The 23566-nt window shown below is 54.1% G+C and overlaps 1 protein-coding gene, 1 non-coding gene and 1 gene segment (V, D, J or C); all 3 read left to right on the forward strand.

Annotated features, from left to right (window-relative positions):
• Positions 1-23566, forward strand: part of LOC789205 (immunoglobulin lambda-1 light chain-like) — a 448173-nt gene that overhangs the window by 208969 nt on the left and 215638 nt on the right. The window contains 4 exon segments of one of the 2 annotated variants that reach the window (NM_001083800.1): positions 9051-9149; positions 9259-9418; positions 9421-9429; positions 9431-9562. The exons of the other annotated variant lie outside the window; for it this stretch is intronic. Coding sequence (NP_001077269.1) covers positions 9104-9149; positions 9259-9418; positions 9421-9429; positions 9431-9562 — 347 coding nt within the window. The 5' untranslated portion in view covers positions 9051-9103. 2 annotated transcript variants of the gene reach the window in all.
• LOC132342667 (immunoglobulin lambda variable 2-23-like) lies at positions 95-641 on the forward strand. The segment is given in 2 exon segments: positions 95-140; positions 271-641. Coding segments are annotated over 2 exon segments (417 nt in total).
• Positions 2286-2357, forward strand: TRNAS-GGA (transfer RNA serine (anticodon GGA)). The gene has a single exon. It is a non-coding gene; the product is annotated as a tRNA-Ser (tRNA).

A 23566-nucleotide genomic window follows, 5' to 3' on the forward strand; every position in this document is an offset into this window, starting at 1 on the left:
TCTTGCCTCCCCAGGCTGTGGGAGGGATAAAGGAGCCCAGAGGGGCTGTGTCTGCTGAGAGACTGGAAGGAGGGACTCAGGGAATACCCCCACCATGGCCTGGACCCCTGTCCTCCTCAGCCTCCTCACCCACCGCACAGGTCACTGGATCCTCGGGGCTTGGGGGCATGGCCCCAGTGGGACCCAGGGCTCTGTTCTTTACCCCTGGAGTCCAGGCAGTGCTGCGGGACCCAGCCCCACCGTCCCCGTGTCTTTCTTTCCTTTCTGCAGGGTCCTGGGCACAATCCGGGCTGACTCAGGAGGCCTCCGTGTCACGGTCTCTGGGTCAGTCGGTCACCCTCACCTGCACTGGGAGCAGCAACAACGTTGGATTCTATGGCGCGGGCTGGTCCCAACACCGCCCAGGTGCTGCCCCCAGAACCGTGGTGCTGGGAAGTTCTCGACCCTCAGGCCTCCCAGCCCGGCTCTCGGGCTCCTGTTCTGGCTCCACCACCTCACTGAGCATCTCTGGGCTCCAGGCTGCGGACGAGGCTGACTATTACTGTTCCCTGTGGGCCCGCAGCCTCAGTGCTCCCGCGGTGCCCAGGGCTGTGGGGAAGGGCGACAAAAACCTCCCGCTGGCTGACGGCTCTTTGTGGTGACGGGTGTCCAACAGCAGTGGGAGGACTGCGTTCTCTGTTATTTCTTCCTCCCCACATTGGAGGGTCTGGAGCTGGGGTCTCAGCACATCCTGTTCTGGGATCTGTCTGAGGGCCGCTTCCATGCTGGTCTCATGTCCACTATGTCAGCTCCATGGATCCCCTAAGAATCACGAGGTGAGAGACTGTCCCCAGGCTCACACCCTCTGTACCTGGGAATCATTGGCGTACATTTAACCACAGTGTGAAGAATCATTCACATCACTGGACACGAGGCTGACCTTTGATTTTGGTGCTGGGAAGCATTCTGTAAGCCCCAGGGATGTCCTGTCTGAGAGAAGGGTCTATGTCTGGTAACCTTGGATTGGTCAGATGGGGTTCAGGTAGGCAACTCTGGGTCAAGTTCATTGGGGTCCTAAACATACAGACAATAATCACAAATACTAACAATAAAGCAAATTTTGAAAGTTATTAGTTCTTATCAATCCTGGTCTTGGGTCTGTTAAGATACTGTCTATTAATACTGTTAGGTAGGTAGAATAGGGAAAAGGAGTCCAAAATGGCGGTGGCTAAAAGACAAGGGAGGTCCGAGGACCAGAGTGAAGACTTCAGGCAGAACAAACAGCACTCCTGGCTAAGCCCAATTTGCATAGGGCAGGACCAGGTGGAGGAAAAAACATATAAAAGGAGGAGCCAAAGCACTTTCTCTCTCTCTTTCTCTCCCGTGTGCATCCACTCTTTCTCTCTCTCCATCCCCCGTGCGCTCCTCCACTCTCTTCTCTTCGAGTCTTTGGGTTGGCATGCCCTCACGCTTTAAGGATGGATTCTCACCAATACAATATTGTAAAGTTAAAAAATAAAATAAAATAAAGAATAAAAAATAAATAAATAAAAAATAAAATCAGTTCAGTTGAGTCACAAAAAAAAAAAAAAAAAAAGGATGGATTCTCCTGCTATCTTCTAAATAAAATACATCTGTAACACTGATTTTCCTAAGAGCTACAACACGGTTTGTCTAAGACCCGAGAGCTGTGACACGCCGAGGGCTTTAATGTCCATTGCTCCAAATCTTTGTTGTGAGGAGACAAAGAACCAAGGAACATACACTCGTGTGACATAAAGATCTCAAAAATTTTGAGAGTTTAAGCTGTTAGTTTGGAGTAATTTGTTATGCAGCAGTAGTTCAGTAATGCACTGCCAACTTTGGGCAATGTCTTCATCCAGGGGCGGCTGTCCATTTGGTCCAATTTTAGCCAGAATCTGCTAAGTCAGTTTAGAAAAAATACCCCACGCTTGATTGACCACCCTCAGTATCAGCTCAAATTCCTTATCACTCACCTCAGTATCTTATCAGCCTTGCCTAGCCTCGGCAAGGATCCTCTCAGTTGAGCCAGAACCCACCCTCACCCTTATGGTTCTCTGAGTAAGTTTCCACCCACTGACACCCACCCTGTTGCTGTTCATTGCTTTTCAGTCTCCCAGCCCCTCTTTGCAACCCCGTGGACCCACTCTGTTCTTAGCTGTAAATCCCAGCTGTGTCCCTGCTGAAGTCAGACTTAAGCTCAATCTCTCTCCCCGATTGTAAAACCCCACTGTAGTACTCTTACCTTGAATAAAGTTTTTACCACGTTGAGTTCACTTCAGGCTTCCCTGGTGGCTCAGTGGTTAAAGCGTCTGCCTGGAATGCGGGAGACCCAGGTTCGATCCCTGGGTCGGGAAGATCCCCTGGAGAAGGAAATGGCAACCCACTCCAGTACTCTTGCCTGGAGAATTCCATGGAGGGAGGAGCCTGGTGGGCTACAGTCCAAGGGGTCGCAAAGAGTCGGACACGACTGAGCAACCTCACTTAGTTCAGTTCAGACTTCGTAGTGTTCAGTTCAGTCGCTCATTCGTGTCTGAATCTTTGTGACCCCATGAATTGCAGCACGCCAGGCCTCCCTGTCCGTCACCAACTCCCGGAGTTCACTCAGACTCATGTCCATCAAGTCAGTGATGCCATCCAGCCATCTCATCCTCTGTCGTCCCCTTCTCCTCCTGCCCCCAATCCCTCCCAGCATCAGGGTCTTTTCCAATGAGTCAACTCTTCACATGACGTGGCCAAAGTACTGAAGTTTCAGCTTCCGAATCAGTCCTTCCAATGGAAGAATATAGGGCAGCCCTTCCTTCCTCACTTTCCTCACCGTGACCATTCCACGAGCGCATCACCAGGGGGCGCTGTGGACCTGCTCAGAACTGGCTGAACCCCAACACACCCAATGGTCCCCTGACCCTGCACCAGGGCTCACTGGACTGAGCTGGACGTGACAGCAGGTGCTTCCTCTCAGGCGACAAACCCAGAGCCCCGACCCCCTGGCCCCCTGCTGGGAGTGAAGCTGCACACCGGGCCCAGGAGTCACACCTAGAGTCCGATGGGCTCAGGGCCAGCATCAGGCCCCACCCTCTTCCCCAGGAGCAGAGGAGGGGAGCGGCCCCCAAGCACACCCCTTGCACCCCTCCCTCTCCCCGCAGCCTCTTCTACTCCTCTCTTGCTCTTTCCTAAGAGCACCCCTCTGATCCATGACTTTCCTCCCCAATCTGGGCTCCTCTCTACAACCCTTCACCAGCGACCTCCTCCTGCAGACCAACGTCACTCTATCAGGTCATGGGTCGGTGTCCAGGCTTCCTTGACCAGACGCTCACTTCCTTGTCCTCCCTTGCAACCTCTCTAGCCCTCCTACCAGAGAAGCCTCAGGTCTCCAGACTTCAGGTGTGACCCCAGCTCATCCCCTCCCGGCCAGGGCGGTCACTGCTGCCTTACCTGGACCTCCTTTAACTCAGCCTATCTTCCTATCGTCACTTCTGAGTGTCCGAGGTCAGCAGACCTGCCCTGTCATGCAGGTTCCCTCAACTCAGCTCTGAGCTGACCTATGGCTCCCATACGTCAGCCTGCCCTGTTTTCACAGGCTGCTCAGAGATAAGCACTCCCCAGTGGAGAGGCAATATGTGGCAGAAAGAGCTGGTTCTAGCCCTGCCTCAGTCAAAATCCAAACAAGTTAGGAATACAAATATCTTTGTAGAAATATTTTTACTGGATAATATTTAAAATTTCCTAGGATACCTATGAAGTCAATTAAAAAGAACTTTTTAATAAAAAATAACTTACAATGATAATTAGTTTTCCAGAACTGTACCCTTGTAAGCGAAAAATTAAGAGAGAACGTTGATTTTCCATCAATTTAATTCATGCACAGATTTTAAGGAATGACTGTAGATTTTCACTAATCCATTACCACATTTAGTTCGTTTAAAATCTCACACACCCAGAGTGTAACACCTCACCAGTGCAGGCAAGCTACAGTCAACCGTTCTTTTCCAACCAATCACTTCGACCTCTACCTTCTCTAACCTGCTATTTGAGATGGTTGGTCCTAACAGCTATTATGTATCAGGATCCCTGGGGACACACGCTGCTCAGAGCCCTTCAGAGTCTCAATAAAAACTGCCAGGAGCATCACCAGGCCTGCTCCCTGCAGCCCGTGCCCTGTGCCTGCAGGACAGACGCCCGGGAGGGGCCACTTCATAAGACAGGCCATGGGACAGGGTCCAGCGTGTGGAAGACTTCACACACAGTAAGTTCTGTTCAGTTCAGTAGCTCAGTCATGTCCGACTCTTTGCGACCCCATGGACTGCAGCACGCCAGGCTTCCCTGTCCATCACCAAGTCCTGGAGTTTACTCAAACTCATGTCCATTGAGTTGGAGATGCCATCCAACCATCTCATCCTCTGTCATCTGCTTTTCCTCCTTTCCTCAATCTTTCCCAGCATCAGGGTCTTTTCAAATGAGTCAGTTCTTTGCATCAGGTGGCCAAAGTATTGGAGCTTCAGTATCAGTCTGTCCAGTGAATATTCAGGACTGATTTCCTTTAGGATGGACTGGTTGGATCTCCTTGCAGTCCAAGGGACTCTCAAAAGTCTCCTCCAACACCAGAGTTCAAAAGCATCATTTCTTTGGTGCGCAGCTGTCTTTATAGTCCAACTCTCAACTTTTCCATGACTACTGGAAAAACCATAGCTTTGACTAGACAGACCTTTGTTGGCAAAGTCATGTATCTGCTTTTTAATATGCTGTCTAGGTTGGTCATAGCTTTTCTTCCAAGGAGCAAGCATCTTTTAATTTCATGGCTGCAGTCCCCATCTGCAGTGATTTGGAGCCCAAACGTGAAGTCTGTCAGTTTCCACTGTTTCCCCATCTATTTGCCATGAAGTGATGGGACCAGATGCCATGACCTTAGTTTTCTAAATGTTGGGTTTTAATCCAACTTTTTCACTCTCCTCTTTTGCTTTCATCAAGAGGCTCTTTTGTTCAAACACACAGTAAAGATGCAGGCATTTAGGAATGCTGAGTCCCACCTCAGGCCTCTCTCCACACCTTCACCCCCTCCTCAGAGAACTGCCCCCTCTTCCTCAGGCTGAGGGGACGCACAGAGGAAGGAGGGCTCTGCCCACCAGGGAGGAGGCCCACAGAGGAGGGACCCTGCTGTCCTGCACAGGAGACCCACCTTCCCGCTCCGGGGCCGGCACTGCCCTGACCTGATCCTGATCTGAGAGGAATTTGTGTCTCAGATGCCCCTCGGTCCTGACACCTGAGCAGTCATGGAAGCCCTGGACAGATTCATCCTGAGGATTTGAGGGGAGCCCGTGATGGTCCTGAGCTCAGGGGGACACAGAAGGGGCACCTGGCTTGGTGCTAAAGAGGGGACAGTGCACAGAGCAGGAGGCAGGATCTGTCCTTGAGGGCTCTGCTCTCCAGGTCACAGGATGTGTCTGGGCCTGGACAAGGGGTGGGGGGCGCTCAGGGTCCATTTCTGAAGCTGGGTGGTGGGAGGCAGAGCTGGGCCCCCCGACAGAGCTCCCTGACAAGGCCTGGTGGCCTCTGCTCAGGGCTCCCAGCTGTGACTCCCACTCCTGAGACCCACAGAGCCCTACCCCTGACAACTCTCTGGCCACCGTCAGGCATAGAGACCTGGCCCAGGGCCTGGGAGGGTCAGTGTGATGCACGGGATCCTTTGCATGAAAGGACCCTCCACCTCTCAGGGTATGAAGAGGGGAAGGAGCGGTGTGGGGACACTCTGCTCAGCGGTGAGGCTACAGAAGGCAGGATGCCCTGATATGTCCACCATGGCCTGGTCCCCTCTGCCCCTCACCCTGGTCGTTCTCTGCACAGGTGACTGGATGGGGGGACAGGGGAAGGGCCCTGGGAAGACTCACAGGCCCTGCTCCCTGCTCTCCTGTCAGGACCCCAGAGTCACCATGTCTGTCTCTCCCTCTTCAAGGATCCTGGGCCCAGGCTATGCTGACTCAGCTGCCCTCCATGTCCGGGACTTTGGGTCAGAGGGTCACCCTCTCCTGCACTGAAAGCAGCAGCAACCCTGGGGTCTTTATGTGAGCTGGTACCAACAGCTCCCAGGAAAGGCCCCCAGAGTCCTGACCTGTGAAAATAGCAAACGACCCTCAGGGGTCCCAGATTGATTCTCTGGCTCCAAGTCTGGCAACAGCCTCTCTTACCACCTCAGTTCATGCTGAGGATACTGATTACTACTGTTTCTCATGGGCTGACGGCTTGAAAGTTTGCACAGTGCTTCAGCCCAGAGAGAAGGAGACAAAAACCTATTTCCCCCACAGCCATGGGGCTGCCAGGGCAAGATGTCTGTCCCTCCTTTCCTGGAGTCCCTGAGTCCACAGAACCCGGCTGTCTGGGTGTCCCCTGACTTCAGCTCAGCTGCCCCCTCAGCTTGACTCCCCTCCCTAGGGCAGCGGCACACAAGGGGTGGTCACACGCCCCTGGATAAAGGAGCTGCTGACAGCAGTTGCCCCCAGTTCCCAGGTCGGAGTCAGCCACACAGAGCAGGGGGGTCAGTACCGCCCTTGCTGGGTCACTGGGCAGCGAATGCACATCCCTGAGCTTCCACCACAAAAGCATCTCCTGTTAAAGGAAAAAGAAATAGAACCCAGAGTTTATTTAAGCAATTTCCACACAGTCCAGGATCCAGTAAAAATCGTCACTTCTATCAAGAACCAGGAACCTAATAATGAAGGGAAATGAGACAGCATAGACATCACTGAGATGCCTGAGATGATGAGATCAGGTGACAGATGATTCTAGGGACAAATCATCAAATCTATTTGATGAGCAAATACAAACACTGTTGGGTCCTAAGGAAAAGGAGACAAATGTAGGAAAAGAAGAAAAAGTAGTCAGAATCACCTGAAAATACAATAGGAGAAATAAAAAAGAAGTATGTGTACACTATCAAAGACGTGTAATACTTATTGCTACTCAATTCATTCATTTGTTAATTGAAAGAGTGTTTGCTGACAGCAAAAAAGAGCGCCCCTGCTTCCTCTCATAAAACATCCCAGGTGTCGCTAGAGGTAAAGAACCCGCCTGCCAATGCAAGGGACTTAAGAGAAGTGGGTTCTGTCCTTGGGGTGGGAAGATCCTCTGGAGCAAGAAACGGCAACCCTCTCCAGTGTTCTTGCCTGGAGAATCCCATGGACAGACAAGCCTGGTGGGCTAGAGTCTACGGGGTCGCAAAGGAGTCAGACAGGATTGAGAACCAAGTAACTGAGCGGCACCTTGCTCCCACTCTCACCGCCGAGAACGTTCCCCGGGTGCGTCACCAGGGGGCGCTGTGCACCTGCTCAGAACTGGCAGCCCCTCAACACACCCCCACGGTCCCCTGAGCTGGCCCTGCACCCAGGCTCAGCGGACTGAGTTGGATGTGAGAGCAGGTGCTTCCTCTCAGGGGACAGACTCAGAGCCGCGGCCCCCAGGCCTCCTCCTGGGACTGAAGCTGCACCCGGGGCCGAGCACCCAGAGTTGGAGGGTGAAGGGGTCAGGTGGTCATCAGTGCCCACCCTCTTCCCAGAAAGAGAGGAGGGAAGGAGCCCCTAGAGCCCACCCCGTGCACCCCTCCAGCTCTCCTCAGCCTGCGCCCGCTCCTCCTCATCTCTGCTCAGAGCCTGCCCTCCCGCTCTCCTCATTCGTGACTTTCCTCCCAATTCTGGGCCTCGCTCTTTCTACAAACATACACTGTTGGCCTCCACAGTGATGACCAAGCTCATGCTCTTAGAGAGTCATGAACGAGTTTCCAGATCTTCCTGAAACACTCACTTCCTCATCCCCCTCCTTGAACATCTCTAACCCTTGCTTCCCGAGAAGCCTCAGGTTTCCGGCTCTCAGGTGTGACCCCAGCTCGACCCCTCCCTGTTCCACCTCTGGTTCCCGCTCATTTCCCAGGGGACCCAGTGATGCCCACCCAGCAGATGATTTATCCCGTGAACGTTCACACTCTGTCTCGTGTGCCCATCGAGTCAGGATTCAGGAGGGGAGAGAAACCCTGGTCCTGACACCTGGGAAATTATTTCCTGGCTGAGGAGTGTCTGTGCTCAGCTGCTGTGGGACTGACTTTATGCACAGTGAGCCCAGGAGAAGCTGCTGGAGCCCTGGGCTGGGAAAGCAGACCCTGTCCTGGGGCTCTGCCCCTGGGGCCGTGACTGCTGCTCTGTCTGACCATGTGCATGGTCCCGTCTGAGATTCCTGAGAACAGCTGATCTGCCTTGTTATGCCCTGTGTCTCATCTCAGATCTGAGACCGACCCATGGCTCTGATAACTCAGCCTGCCCTGTTTCACAGAGAGAACGTCCTGCTAAGACATGAAAATCCTTTAGTGGAGATGCTTGTCAGAAAGGCTTTAAAATGATCTTATTTAAAGAACAGAATCTACAAGGAACATTATGTTTTAGAAATAGTACCATGGCAATGCAAAATTAAAACAGAGCCAGAGTCGGACACAACTTAGTGACTGAACCACAACATTTTCTTCAGTTAAGTTTAGGCATCTATTTTAAGTGATGACCTTAGATTTTTCCTACTCCATGATCATATTTTGGTTCATTTAAAATCTCAAAGTCACACATCCACTGTGTAACACTCACATGCACTACAGGGTAAATTACACCTGGATCTTTTTTTCCAACACAACTCTTCCTGAACTGTGTAACTTCAAAGCCAGTTTTGGGCAAGTTGACTCTAAGAGCTCTGATCACTAGGTCACAGGATGTATGTCTGGGCCAGGACACCAGGGGGCCATCCAAAGCCATTCCTGTGGGTCTGCAGCTATGAGATCTGAGATGAGTCCCCTGGTGCTTCCTGGTGCTTTCTGCTCAGGGTTCCCAGCTGTGACCTCCCATCCCCAAGCCCCACACAACCCCGCCTCTGATCACCCACTGGACTCCTTAGGGCACAGGAAGCTGACCCAGGTCCCAGCGGTGATCAGAGCATTGTGGGGGTGGTGTGGAAAGGACGGTCATTTGCATGAAAGGCCACTCCCCCTCTCAGCATATGAAGAGGGGAAGGAGTGCTGTGGGGATGCTCTGCTCAGCTGTGGGGCCACAGACGGCGGGACGCCCTGACCATGTCCACCATGGCCTGGTCCCCTCTGCTCCTCACCCTGGTCTCTCTCTGCACAGGTGACTGGATGCGGGGACAGGGGAGAGGTCTTGGAAAGACACACATGCTGTGCTCCCCGCTATCGTGTCTGGACCCCAGACTCACCATCTCTGTCTCTCTCCCTTCTAGGATCCTGGGCCCAGGCTGTGCTGACTCAGCCGTCCTCCGTGTCCGGCTCCCTGGGCCAGAGGGTCTCCATCACCTGCTCTGGAAGCAGCAACAACATCGGTAGTTATGGTGTGGGCTGGTACCAACAGGTCCCAGGATCGGGCCTCAGAACCATCATCTATGGTAGTAGCAGTCGACCCTCGGGGGTCCCCGACCGATTCTCCGGCTCCAAGTCTGGCAACACAGCCACCCTGACCATCAGCTCGCTCCAGGCTGAGGACGAGGCGGATTATTTCTGTGCAACTGTTGACTACAGTAGCAGTACTGTCACAGTGCTCCAGGCCAGGGGGGAAGTGAGACAAAAACCTGCTCTCCCCCAAGTCACGGGCCTCTCGGGGCTGAAGCATCTTCTGCCAATGCAGACATTTCTGTTGTTTGTTTGATTTAAAATGTGGGTCTGAGCCCCACACCAGGAAATTGGTCTGGGAAATCCTTTCAGTTCTTCTTCATTCTGCGCCCTCACCAAGGCTTTGCTTTTGACAACCACATTTTATATGAATATCTGAAGTTGAGCACAAGGCCCTGAATGCCAGAGGCAGGTTCTGGCAGACAGAGTCCATGACGGTCAGGTCAGAACCAGAGAGACAGCGTCCAGCTGCGTCTGATTCAGGACACCTCAGGTCCTCGGCTGTCCTTGGGCTGAGGTGAGGCCCAGGCTGCTGCTCCTGCCTTTCCTGTGACCGCCTCTCAGGCTCCCTCAGGGCTCCAGGCCTGCGGGGGACTAGACCAGGATTCCTGTCAAACTGTGGGAGTGGGGCAGCCCAGGGGTTCCCTGCTCAGGCTCTGCTGGACCTTCTGCTGCTGCTGCCCCACCCTGGATCCAGGTCATCGAGGGGTCTGCCCTTGCATGGAGGCTCCTCTCTCCCCTCTGTCCTCAAATCCGCCCCCACCCGCCCCCACAGCAGCCCATTCCCAGGAGAGGGTTTCAAAGGACACAGAAAATCTGTCTCCCATCACTGGGGACACAGGGTCTGTTAGTCTCTATCTCAGTGTCCGAATTGGGGGTCCATCAACGTCTCTCAGCCCTGGCAGACTCCCACGCCATGGGCCCTCTCCTGCACAGGGAGCAGGTCCTGCTCTCAGCCTGCCTCTGTCCCCTCGTGGTGTCCGGGGCTCAGGCAGGGGGGACTCAGCCAGGGTCGGTGACTCCATGGACGCTCAGCCACACTCACCTGCCTGGGAACAGCAAGACTGTTGGCACTAAGGGGGCGACTTGGCTGCCATCTCAGTCGTGCTGAGTCCCAAGCTCCTGACACAGGAGTCACAACCCGCCCGCAGGGTCTCAGCGAGGCTGGAGGGCTCCGAGTCAGGTGGGGCCCCCTGACCATCTCTGGGCCCAGCCCGAGGACAAGGCTGATTGTTCCTGCTCAGCTGGGACTCAGCCCTGCTGCTCACAGGAGGCCTCACCCAGGGGGAAGTGACCCCAACCCTGAGCTCCCGGCCTCACCCGCAAGTGGGGTCACAGAGCACAGGTCACACGCCTGTGTCCTGCTCCCTGTCACTGCCCTTTCACACACATGTGCGGGGTCTGCACATTGGCTGCCTGGGCTGTGGGGCCACAGTTAACAGTGATGTATTTTGGGATAAGTGGGATTATTCCTTCTAATTCTCCCTTTTCCCTTAAGCCTTAAATTTGCCTTATCCTCAATTTTCATACACAAAAAATGACATATTTTCCTCTGTGTCAGAGGAACCTTGCTTAATAGGCTCCAAATCAAGCAGTTTGGACCTTTGGCTGGTGGAATCGGGCCTCACACACAGCTACTGAGAAAGGAACACAATTACTGCACATTGTGGGAGGCGGACACTGTAGCAGCAGCTCAGAAATGGACATAAAGTCATATTTCGTTTCACGTGGTGAGAATAAGAATGTTGTGGCCACACTTCACAACTTACTGCACAAATTTCCCCCGGAAGCCCCTTCCCTGCTCTTCCTGTTCTTCTGCTCCATGTAAGAGCGTAAGGGGAAAGTGAATCCAGAATACTCCACAACGTTCCCACTGACTTGTACAGACACGTGATCATTTTAAGTTCTGATCAATTCTCACGTGGTTTTCTAATATTTTCATTTGGTATCTCAGGAGAATCTTAAATTAATGGTTGTATTGTTAACTTTGGAAAAGGCAATGGCACCCCACTCCAGTACTCTTGCCTGGAAAGTCCCATGGATGGAGGAGCCTGGTAGGTTGTAGTCCATGGGGTCGCTAAGATTTGGACACGACTGAGGACTTCCCTTTCACTTTCCACTTTCATGCGTTGGAGAAGGAAATGGCAACCCACTCCAGTGTTCTTGCCTGGAGAATCCCAGGGCCAGGGGAGCCTGGTGGGCTTCCGTCTATGGGGTCGCACAGAGTGGGACACGACTGAAGCGACTTAGCAGCAGCAGCAGCATTGTTAACTTTCTTCTGAAAGGTTGCAAGTAGGTTGAGGCCACCCCTGTTTATTAATGGTTTCTCAGGGGAGAGCTAGCTTAGCCCCTAGACCTGGTGCTGCTGTGAGTGACCACACTGCAGCCCTGAGGCCCTGGACTGCTGTGACTGGCAATGGTTTCAGGGCCTGTGTGTGTGGAGACCCTGTTCCCTCACAGACCACAGCTGACTCTATGGCTCCCTGTACCCTGAGCAGTGACATCAGTGTCGGCCACTCTGCTGTTACTGGAGCCGGCAGAAGCCAGCGAGCCCTCCTCGGTCCTCCGGTCCTACCGCTCAGACTCCAGTAAGGACCAGGCTCCAGGGTCCCCGTGGGTTTTCTGGATCCAAAGATACCTCGGCCAACGTGGGCCTCCTGCTCATCTCTGGGCTGCAGCCTGAGCATGAAGCTGACTCTGACCATGCAGGCTGGTGCAACAGGGCTTCTCACAGCGACACAGGTAGATGGGAAACTGGGACGAGAGGCTCAGCCTGTCAGGGGCTTATTCTTAGACAACCGTCAAATGTTAAATAATACCCCAGAATCAATTCATTCCTGAGGTATGTTCTGGTTCATAGTATGTCTACTCTCAGTTGTACAGTCAGTTTTGCTGAAGTCTCAGAAAATGTAAACAATTTCTGATACCGCTGAAGTGCACCCTGGTCATCCGGGTGATCAAGGGAGCCATGGAGCTGAGCTCCCTCACTGGAGACCAGGAGCAGGAGTCTTGCCCAGATGCGCCTTCAGCAGAGGCCGTGGACCATCCCGGCAGGCAGATCGTCCCCAGGGTGTGGACCCTGCTCCTGAAGGGGCAGAGCAGAGAGCGTAGGAGTGAGGGGCACCGCTGATACATGGCAGGAGGCAGGGAAGCCCGGGACAGGTTCTCCTGACCCACAGGTGCGGGCTGTGTCCTGCCCTCCCCTTCTCTCGTCTCCACCCCATTGGAGCATTTCCTACTTCCGGGTTGGGGTGGTCTCTGGACTGTCAGGAACAGGGGCTCCCCAGGATGTGCCCATGTCCCTCTGCCTGTGACTCCTGTGATGAGTCCAGATCCAAGGGCTCCATGTCCTGTAGAAGGGTCAGCGGGGAAGCAGGGATCACCGAGGCAATGATGACAAGAGATTCCAGGCAAGGCCCTGCCTTTGTGACTCAGGACAGAGGTGAGGGACAGTCAGGGGTTCAGCCCTGTTCTCTGGCTCCTGGTGGGTCCACAAGCCCAGGATCAAGTCCACACTCCTTGATCACTCTGGACCCCAGCCTGATGGGGAGGCTGGTCATCAGTGTCACAGAGCTCATCACTAACCACAGCCACAGGGAATCCCGTGTGATGGGGATGTCTGATGAAAGCTTGGCCCTGTACTCCCGTGTCGACCCATCACTGCCCTGACCCTGCCTGTGACCTCACCAGTGCTGGTTCAGGTCTCTGCTGTCACTTGTACTATTAAATCCGGGCCGTCTCACCTCTCATCCAGGTCCATCATTATGGGGTCCACGACACTGTCTTCTTTTCGCTCTGGTCTCCAAATACAAGCATACAAGCAGAATGTCCATGTGCCCAGACACACAGGGTCCCTCACAGGTACTGAGCAGGATGTCGAGGAAGCAGAAGTCCAGCAGCTGTGCCCTGGAGCCCCAGGGGGCCTCTCCCACCCCCTGCATGTCCCTCTCCAGCTCCAGGCTTTGTGCTCTGCCCTGAACCCTGACACTTAGGGAAGCTGTGTCCTCCCTTTCTCCCGGGGATTGCTGCCTGAAGTGCACTCCTCTCCAGGTACTGGGAGACCCTCCCCATTAGGATGCGGCTCTCAGACTCCTCACTTGCTCATTTCCTCCCTTTTGCCTCATAATCTCTCCCCCTTTCCCCTCCATGCTTCATTGTTTGAGATGATATTGGATAAATGTCACTATTTTGGAAACATACCTTATCAACCCACCTCCATTAAATCTATGGATTCTATCAATTGAAGGTTAGAACGTTAGACTTCACCATGTCCAATGAAGATCAGGTAACGGTCATAAGGGTTTCTCAACCAGAGATGAAACAGAAGCCCAGACAAGGATGAGATTCCCATTTATAGGCAGAATCTTTTATATCACACATTTGTTATAGAAAGATTATAAAATTAGACTAAAAACATCTTTAAATATTTGAGTCAAAATGAAGTACTGTGAGTGAGCACCATGCTGCTGCTGCTGCTGCTGCTAAGTCGCTTCAGTCGTGTCTGACCCTGTGGGACCCCATAGATTGCAGCCTACCAGGCTCCACCTACCTGGGATTCTTCAGGCAAGAACATTGGAGTGGGTTGCAATTTCCTTCTCCAGTGCATCAAAGTGAAAAGTGAAAGTGAGGTCGCTCAGTCGTGTCCGACTCTTCATGACCCCGTGGACTGCAGCCCATCAGGCTCCTCAGTCCATGGGATTTTCCAGGCAAGAGTACTGGAGTGGGGTGCCATTGCCTTCTCCGACTGTGAGCACCATGATCAAGGGTGAATGAGAAGCCCCTGGAAGTAACCGAGAGAGAACTGTTGTACCTGAGAGCCTCCTATCTCTTTGCGAAGAGAGAAATAAGAGCAGAGCCATGCAGTCTGGGCTGGGAAGGTCCCGGGAGGCCCTGCAAATTCAACCTTGACTCCCTATCAAGCTGGGAGGGAAGTTCAGACAGAATCATGACCAGGCACAACCTACGGGCATGCTGGGTGTTTTAACCCTGGCAATTCAGGTCTGGGTGGTTGTGTTCTGGCAGTGAACCCACAAGCTAGGCGGAGCACACTCAGATATCAGGGAGTTCTGAAATTCATTAGTCTGTCAGCATACCATTCAGGGGTCTGAGGTCTTTCAGTTCAGTTCAGTGGCTCAGTCGTGTCTGACTCTTTGTGACCCTATGATCGCATCACACCAGGCCTCCCTGTCCATCACCAACTCCCGGAGTTCACCCAAACTCATGTGCATTGAGTCGGTGATGCCATCCAGTCATCTCTTCCTCCGCCATCCCCTTCTCCTCCTCCCCCAATCTCCCCCAGCATCAGGGTCCTTTCCAATGAGCCAGCTTTTCGCAGAAGGTGGCCAAAGTATTGGACTTTCAGCTTCAGCATCAGTCCTTCCAATGAACACCCAGGACTGGTCTCCTTTAGGATGGACTGGTTGGATCTCTCATTAGGTACCTGAAAAATCAATGACCAGGCCCAAACTAGAGGAAGGCGACTCCTTCTATTGCCCTGGGCGGTGACATCAGGGAGACCCAGCTGCAAGTGTGAGAAAGCCCTTCCAGGAGGCTGTGGTGTGAAGTAGGGGAGGAGGAGGTCTGAGTCCAGCACGGGGCGCTGTGGGTCTGGTCCTGAGAACCCAGGGTCCTGGCCAGGCAGGCTGTCACCTTCCTCCTTGGCTCTTGACCATGTGGGCAGCAGGGTCCTCACTGGAGGGTGACATCCTGCACCTGGGCCCCCAGGGGACATGGCAGCTCTCAGCTCAGAGCCACAGGTTTGCCTCCTCTCAGTTCCTGCTGCTCTGTCATGGGGTCAGTGCCCAGACCTGACATCCAACCGAGGACAGAGGGACAGTCATACAACAAAAATGAACTTCCTTCAGGAACCTCGACCTCCAGGGATACCTGGACAGGGGATGAGAAACCCTAACCCCTACAGAGGCTGCCCCATTGCCCACAGAACACCTGGGTGTTCCCAGTGGAAGAGGGATGCAGGCAAGGACCCTCTGTCACCATCTGCATCTTTTAAAAACGTTCCCTGTTGTGTTATTTTGCAATTTAAACATTTTGAATTGAACAACGGAAACTGATATTATGTCAGTTTTTGTGGCTCCCTTACTCATTCCTTCCCATTTTATTAATACTTTATATTAACACTTGTAACGTGAAATATTTGAAATCAGAAGTTCAGCCAAACTGTCATCAATATGTTCGTATAATAAGAAAAGAATTCAGTAGGAATATATATTTTTCACCTCTATGAGCTAAGGTTCTCAAACACCTCTGACAAAAATCATGTGAATTTTATTAAACAGTTACTTTAGCAGCAAATCTAACATGAATACAAATAAGAATAGTATTTACATTTTTATGTCAAAGAAACAAGAATGAACAAGACTTTCCCGTCTCTTCCACACACGTTAACGTGAGGTGTCTGAGCTCCTTCTCCTCCTCGTTGCCCCGACACCCCTCCTCCATCCCGGGTCTGTCGGCTCCACCCAGAACCACCCGGGAGGGAGTTTTACAAGGTCCATGATGCTCACCACACCTACCTGTTCACATACCGTGTTCTTCTATTTCTGATGATGAAACATGTGTCCCAACTTTGTTGGAACTGAACTTGCCGTCTGTCATAATTGCATGACGAGATGGTGACCTTTACCCGTGAAACCCGCAGTTCTATTGAAGGTACTCCACGTGGTCATGGCTGTTTACAGCACAGGACGCTGTCAGCATAAGCTTGCCCATGCGGCTCCGCATGTCACTCCCCACCTCCCATCCTGGTCTCCCCAGCGCTGGGACTAGAGACACTTTAAAAGAGTGCTTCAAGGGCCACCCCTTACCCTTCACAGCAGACACAGGCTACGGGATTTCCTGCTCGGCTCAGGGCTGGAGGACGGACAGCACCACACAGACTTCTCAGGGTTCCCTGAGAAGACAGAGTGTATTCTAAAGACAGGCTCAGGTGTGGGAAGGGCTGGATTATTGGGGCAAGAGAGGAAGACTTAGGAGAAGGAAATGGCAACCCACCCCAGTATTCCTGCCTAGAGAATCCTGTGGACAGAGGAGCTTATCCATGGGGTCACACAGAGTCGGGCACGACTGAAGTGACTTAGCATGCATGCGTGTATACAATGGAGAAGGAAATGGCAACCCACTCCATCGTTCTTGCCTGGAGAGTCCCAGGGATGGAGGAGCCTTGTGGGCTGCCATCTATGGGATCACACAGAGTCAGACACCACTGAAGTGACTTAGCAGCAGCAGAGGAAGACTTGCAAACTCCTCCTTCAGCCTCAGACACTCGGGGAGGAGACAGAGGACCAAGGTCACCAAGGTCACAGGAGCACATTTGCTGGCAGACGTCACCCCGTCACTCAGGGGCTCCTCCCCAAGCTGTCCCCACTCTGCGTGAGGTCCAGCATCTGCCTCCTTCAAGAACGCCCACCCGAGGGGACATCAGGTGACGTGGGCAGGGAGAGGAGGAAGTGATCTGCATGAGGCCCCTGCTCCTCCTGACGGGCTGGAGGCATGAAAAGGCCCAGGACTCCACCTGCAGCCCAGGAGGCTGAGGAGGCCGCATCCTGGGAGGGTCCCCACCATGGCCTGGACGGTGCCTCTGCTCGGGCTCCTCACTTACGGCTCAGGTCAGGGGCCGGGACTCTGTATCCTTGGGGCACCTCCAAGCAGGTTCTGAGGGCCCTTGTCTCCATAACAACCCCTGTCTCTCTCTTGTTCCTTTTAGGGGTGGATGCTCAGACTGTGGTCCAGGAGCCAGCGCTGTCAGTGTGTCCAGTAGGGACGGTCACCCTCACCGGTGGACTGAGCTCTGGGTCAGTCACTACCAGTAACTGCCCAGCTGGTACCAGCAGACCCCGGGCCAGGCTCCCCGACTGCTTATCTACAGCACAAGCAGCCGATATTCTGGGGTCCCTGCTCACTTCTCTGGCTCCATCTCTGGAAACAAATCCACCCTCACCATCTCGGGGGCCCAGTCCGAGGTAGAAGCCGACTATTACTGTGGTCTGGGAACTGGTAGTTACAATGCCACAGTGATGTAGCCCATGGGGGAAGTGCTACCAAAATCTGCCCTTGTGCTCAGAGGGCTCAGCGCTTAGTGGCAGGAGAGGCAGGGAGGGGCTGGGACAGGTCAGGGTCCCCATGGGGAGGGAGGCTCTGGGCCCGTCTCCTGTCCCGTGGTTCGTGGCCACGTGTCTCCTCCCAGCTCTCCCCGGTGTGTCCATCTCTCTAAGGGGACCCCTCTCTGCCCCTGTTGTTGGCAATGAGGCTTGGCTCCACAGGGAGACTCAGACCCCCTCCACTGCCATTAGGACTCTTGTCATTCAAATCACACTAAGAGATGTACAGCGTCATGAACTTGATCTTGCAGACAAATTAATATTCCATTTACCCAAAGGGGCACCACCAGTGGAATCTTCTAGAGTGCAGTTTCCCAACTGGAGCTCCTGGATCACAGCCTTTTGTTGGTGGCAGGAATCTGTGGTTTACAAGAAACTGCCCCCTCTCCCCAAATATTTAGGAACATCAAAATTCCAGATGTATGTCTTTGTCTGTTATTGGGAAATAACCCCGGAGAATTGTTTTACAATTCAGTCCAGGCATGTTAATTCCTCATAACACATTCACTCCCAGTTTTTGGGTTTTGATAAATCCAAAACCCCCAGAAACACAATTCACATCCGAGGCCATGAGGAAAACTGTGTCTTTATTTAAGCGTAAGACTGGAAGTTGGGAGGAATTTCCCCAAACCTGTGCTGTCTACGGACACACCTCGAGGCTCGTGGGAGGACTTATGCTCCTGGAAGAACCTTACTCAGAACTGGCTCCAAAAATTCCCACACGCTCGGCTGACTCCCTGGGGGCCGGGATGCCAGGTCATGGCTGGGCTCCTCAGCACTTACCGCCCCCAGGCCCCGCCCCACAAACAGTGCGCGGGGAGATGGAGCAGCAACAAGGGGAGCCCGAGCCGGGGGAAAGCAGGCTCGTGTGCACCCCCGTCCCCCCTGCTGGTGACTGTGGGGCCAGGAAGACCTGAGCCTGACCGCACCTGGGTCATCAGTGCTGAATGTGAGATGGGGGCCGGTGGTTGGCCCCGCGATCACCCCCTCCCTCCCTGGTGTCCCAAGTCCTCAGAATCCAGGGAGCTGAGCCTCATGCTGCGCAGCACCGCCCCTCAGCCTGGCTCCCCTCCCTGAAGGCAGCAGCCCAACAAGGAGTGGTCTCAAACCCCTGGGTGGAAGGAGCTGCTGACAGGAGTTGCCCCAGGTGCCCGGGTCAGCGTCAGACACAGAGCAGTGGGGTCAGAGCACCCGGTTGCTGGGTCAGTGGGTAGAGGATACACATCCCTCACTGATGGGCTCTTGGTTGGAAAACGCAGCTCTTTCCTTCCTCACATTTTCCCACCGTGGACATTCCCCGAGCGCGTCACCAGGGGGCGCTGTGCACCCTCTCGGAACTGGCGGGACCTGAGCACAACAGATGGTCCCCTGACCCGGGCTTGTCCCTGGGCTCAGTGGACTGAGTTGGAGGTCTCAGCAGATGCTTCCTCTCAGGAGAGGGACTTAGAGCCCCGAGCCCTCAAGCTCTGGGAGTGAAGCTGCAAACAGCTCTGAGTACCCAGAATTAGAGGGCATCCTGTTCAGGGTCAACAGACTCTACCCGCTTCCCCAGGAGCAGAGAAGGGAGGAGACCCCAGAGCCGAGCCCCCGTCCCTCAGCTCCCCCCTGCCTCCTCTGGCTCCTCTTCAGCGCTTTCCTCGGGCCCCTCTCCTCCTCTTATGCTTCATGACTTTCCTACCCAATCCCGGGCTCCTGTTTACTATACAACCCTCCACGTGAGATGGCCTCCAGACGCCCTCTCAGTCCTGACCCCTTAAGCAGCCAGGACGCCATGGACAGACTCGTGCTGAAGGGCCTGAGAGGCCACGGTCAGCCCTGAGGTCATGGGGGACACAAAAGTGGATTTTGTCGCTAAGGAGGGGACAGTGCCCAGAGCAGGGAGCAGGATCTGTCCCTGAGAGGCTCTGATCAGCACATCATAGGATGCTTATCTGGGCCTGGACGCCAGGGGGCTCCGGGGCAGTTTTTGAGGGTTGGTGTGTGAGAGCTGGGCCCAGTCTCCTGGCACTGCATGGTGGCTTCAGCTCAGGGTTCCCAGCTGTGAGCTCCCAACCCTGGACCACCCACAGCCGCACCCCTGCCACCTCCTGGGCACCCTCAGACACAGGGACCTGATCCAGAGCCCGGGGAGGGGTCAGAGAGCTGCGCGGTGGAGTATGGGGGCAATGGTGGGGTTATTTGCATGAATGAACACTCCGTCTCTCAGTATGATGAGGGGGCGGAGAGGTGGGGACCCTCTGCTCAGCTGTGGGGCCACAGACGGCAGGACGCCCTGACCGTGTCCACCACGGCCTGGTCCCCTCTGATCCTCACCCTGGTCACTCTCTGCACAGGTGACTGGATGCAGGGACAGGGGAAGGGCCCTCAGAAGACACACGGGCCCTTCTCTCTGCTCTTGTGTCTGGACCCCCGAGTCACCATCTCTGTCTCTCCCCCTTCCAGGATCCTGGGCCCAGGCTGTGCTGACTCAGCCGCCCTCCGTGTCCAGGACTTTGGGTCAGAGGGTCACCCTCTCCTGCACTGGAAGCAGCAACAACCCTGGGGTTATTCTGTGAGCTGGTACCAACAGCTCCCAGGAAAGGCCCCCACACTTCTCATCTATGAAAATAGCACACGACCCTCAGCACTCCCAGATTGATTCTCTGGCTCCAAGTCTGGCAAGTCGGTCTCTCTGACCACCTCAGTTCAGTCTGAGGACGACACTGATTATTACTGTTTCTCATGGGCTGACGGATTGAAAGTTTGCACAGTGCTTCAGGCCACAGCAGAAGGAGACAAAAAACTACTTCCCGCACAGCCATGGGGCTCCCAGGGGAAGGTGTCTGCCCCTCCCTCCCTGGTGTCCCTGAGACCATGGAACCCAGTGTCTGTGTGTCCCCTGACTGCAGCACAGCTGCCCCCTCAGCCCAACTCCCCTCACTAGGCCAGCGGCACACAAGGGGTGGTCACACGCCCCAGGATGAAGGAGCTGCTCACAGCAGTTGCCCCCGGTTCCCAGGTCGGAGTCAGCAGCACAGAGCAGTGGGGTCAGTGCCGCCCTTGCTGGGTCCCTGGGCAGCGAATGCACATCCCTGAACTTCCACCACAGCAGCATCTCCTGTTAAAGGAAAAGGAAATGGAACCCAGACTTTCTACAAGCAATTTCCACACAGTCCAGGATCCAGTAAAAATCGTCACTTCTATCAAGAACCAGGAAACTAAATAATGAAGGGAAGTGAGAAGGCATAGACATCACTGGTGAGATGCCTGAGATGATGAGATCAGGTGACAGATGTTTTTAGGGACAAATCATCAAATCTATTTGATGAGCAAATACAAACACTGTTGGGTCCTAAGGAAAAGGAGACAAATGTAGGAAAAGAAGAAAAAGTAGTCAGAATCACCTGAAAGTATAATAGGAGAAATAAAAAAGAAGTATCTGCACACTATCAAAGACGTGTAGTACTTATTGCTATTCAATTCACTCATTTGTTTATTGACAGAGTGTTTGGTGACAGGAAAAAAGAGCGCCCCTGCTTCCTCTCATAAGGCTTCCCAGGTGTCACTAGAGGTAAAGAACCCGGTGCCGATGCAAGGGACATAAGAGAAGTGGGTTCTGTCCCTGGGGTGGGAAGATCCTCTGGAGCAAGAAACGGCAGCCCTCCAGTGTTCTTGCCTGGAGAATCCCATGGACAGACAAGCCTGGTGGGCTAGAGTCCACGGGGTCGCAAAAGGGTCAGACAGGATTGAGAACCAAGTAACTGAGGGGCACCTTGCTCCCACTCTCACCGCCGAGAACGTTCCCCGGGTGCGTCACCAGGGGGCGCTGTGCACCTGCTCAGAACTGGCAGCCCCTCAATGCACCCCCATGGTCCCCTGAGCTGGCCCTGCACCCGGGCTCAGCGGACTGAGTTGGATGTGAGAGCAGGTGGTTCCTCTCAGGGGGCAGACTCAGAGCCGCGGCCCCCAGGCCTCCTCCTGGGACTGAAGCTGCACCCGGGGCTGAGCACCCAGAATTGGAGGGTGAAGGGGTCAGGTAGTCATCAGTCCCCACCCTCTTTCCAGAAACAGGGGAGGGGAGGAGCCCCCAGACCCACCCCATGCACCCCTCCAGATCGCCTCAGCCTGCGCCTGCTCCTCCTCATCTCTTTGCTCAGAGCCTGCCCTCCCGCTCCCCTCATTCATGACTTTCCTCCCAATTCTGGGCCTTGCTCTTTCTACAAACATACACTGTTGACCTCCACAGTGGTGACCAAGCTCATGCTCTTAGAGAGTCATGAACGAGTTTCCAGATCTTCCTGAAACATTCACTTCCTCATCCCCCTCCTTGAACCTCTCTAACCCTTCCTTCCCAAGAAGCCTCAGGTTTCCGGCTCTCAGGTGTGACCCCAGCTCGACCCCTCCCTGTTCCACCCCTGGTTCCCCCTCATTTCCCAGGGGACCCAGTGATACCCACCCAGCAGCTGATTTACCCCGTGAATGTTCACACTCCATCCCGTGTGCCCATCGAGTCAGGAGTCAGGAGGGAAGAGAAACCCTGGTCCTGAGACCAGGGAAATGATTCCTGGCTGAGGAGTGTCTGTGCTCAGCTGCTGTGGGAGTGACTTTATGCACAGTGAGCCCGGGAGAAGCTGCTGGGGCCCTGGGCTGGGAAAGCAGGCCCTGTCCTGGGGCTCTGCCCCCGGGGCCGTGACTGCTGCTCTGTCTGGACCACGCCTAAGTCAGGTTTGATCCCCATGGTCCTGTCTGAGATTCCTGAGAACAGCTGATCTGCCTTGTCATGTCCTGTGTCTCATCTCAGATCTGAGACCGACCCATGGCTCTGATAACTCAGCCTGCCCTGTTTCACAGAGAGAACGTCCTACTAAGACATGAAAATCCTTTAGTGGAGATGCCATACATGTCAGAAAGTCTTTAAAATAATCTTATTTAAAGAACAGAATCTACAAGGAAAAGTATGTTTTAGAAATAGTACCATGGCAATGCAAAATTAAAACAGAGCCAGAGTGGGACACAACTTAGTGACCGAACCACAACATTTTTTTCAGTTAAATTTAGGTATCTATTCGGAGAAGGCAATGGCACCCCACTCCAGTACTCTTGCCTGGAAAATCCCATGGATGGAGGAGGCTGGTAGGCTTCAGTCCGTGGGTCGCTGGGAGTCGGACACGACTGAGCGACTTCACTTTCACTTTTCACTTTCATGCATTGGAAAAGGAAATGGCAACCCACTCCAGTGTTCTTGCCTAGAGAATCCCAGGGACGGTGAAGCCTGATGGGCTGCCGTCTATGGGGTCGCACAGAGTCAGACACGACTGAAGCGACTTAGTAGCAGCAGCATGATGGCCCTGAGCTCAGGGGGACACAGAAGGAGCATCTGGCCTGGTGCTAAAGAGGGGACAGCACACAGAGAAGGGGGAGGGATCTGTCCTTGAGGGCTCTACTCTCCAGGTCACAGGATGTGTGTCTGGGCCTGGACAAGGGGCGGGGGGTGCTCGGGGTCCATTCCTGAAGGTGGGTAGTGGGAGGCGGAGCTGGGTCCCCGGACAGAGCTCCTGACAAGCCCTGGTGGCCTCTGCTCAGGGCTCCCAGCTGTGACCTCCCACTCCTGAGACACACAGAACCCACCCCTGACAGCCCTCTGGCCGCCCTCAGGCATAGAGACCCGGCCCAGGGCCCGGGAGGGGTCAATGTGATGCACAGGATCCTGTGCGTGAAAGTGTCAGGTAGGTAGAATAGGGAAAAGGGGTCCGAAATGGTGGTGGCTAAAAGACAAGGAGAAGTTCATTAATGCACTGAAGGGGACGAGAGAGGATGAGATGGCTGGATGGCATCAGTAAACTCCAGGAGTTGGTGATGGACAGGGAGGCCTGGCATGCTGTGATTCATGGGGTCGCGAAGAGTCGGACACGACTGAGCGACTGAACTGAACTGAAAAGACAAGGAAGGTCAAAGGAAGGTCCAAGGACCAGAGTGAAGAGTCCAGGCAGAACAAACAGCACTCCTGGCTAAGCCCAATTTGTATAGGGCAGGTCCAGGTAGAGGA

Source organism: Bos taurus, chromosome 17, assembly GCF_002263795.3.
Source record: "Bos taurus isolate L1 Dominette 01449 registration number 42190680 breed Hereford chromosome 17, ARS-UCD2.0, whole genome shotgun sequence".
NCBI classification, from domain to species: Eukaryota; Metazoa; Chordata; class Mammalia; order Artiodactyla; family Bovidae; genus Bos; species Bos taurus.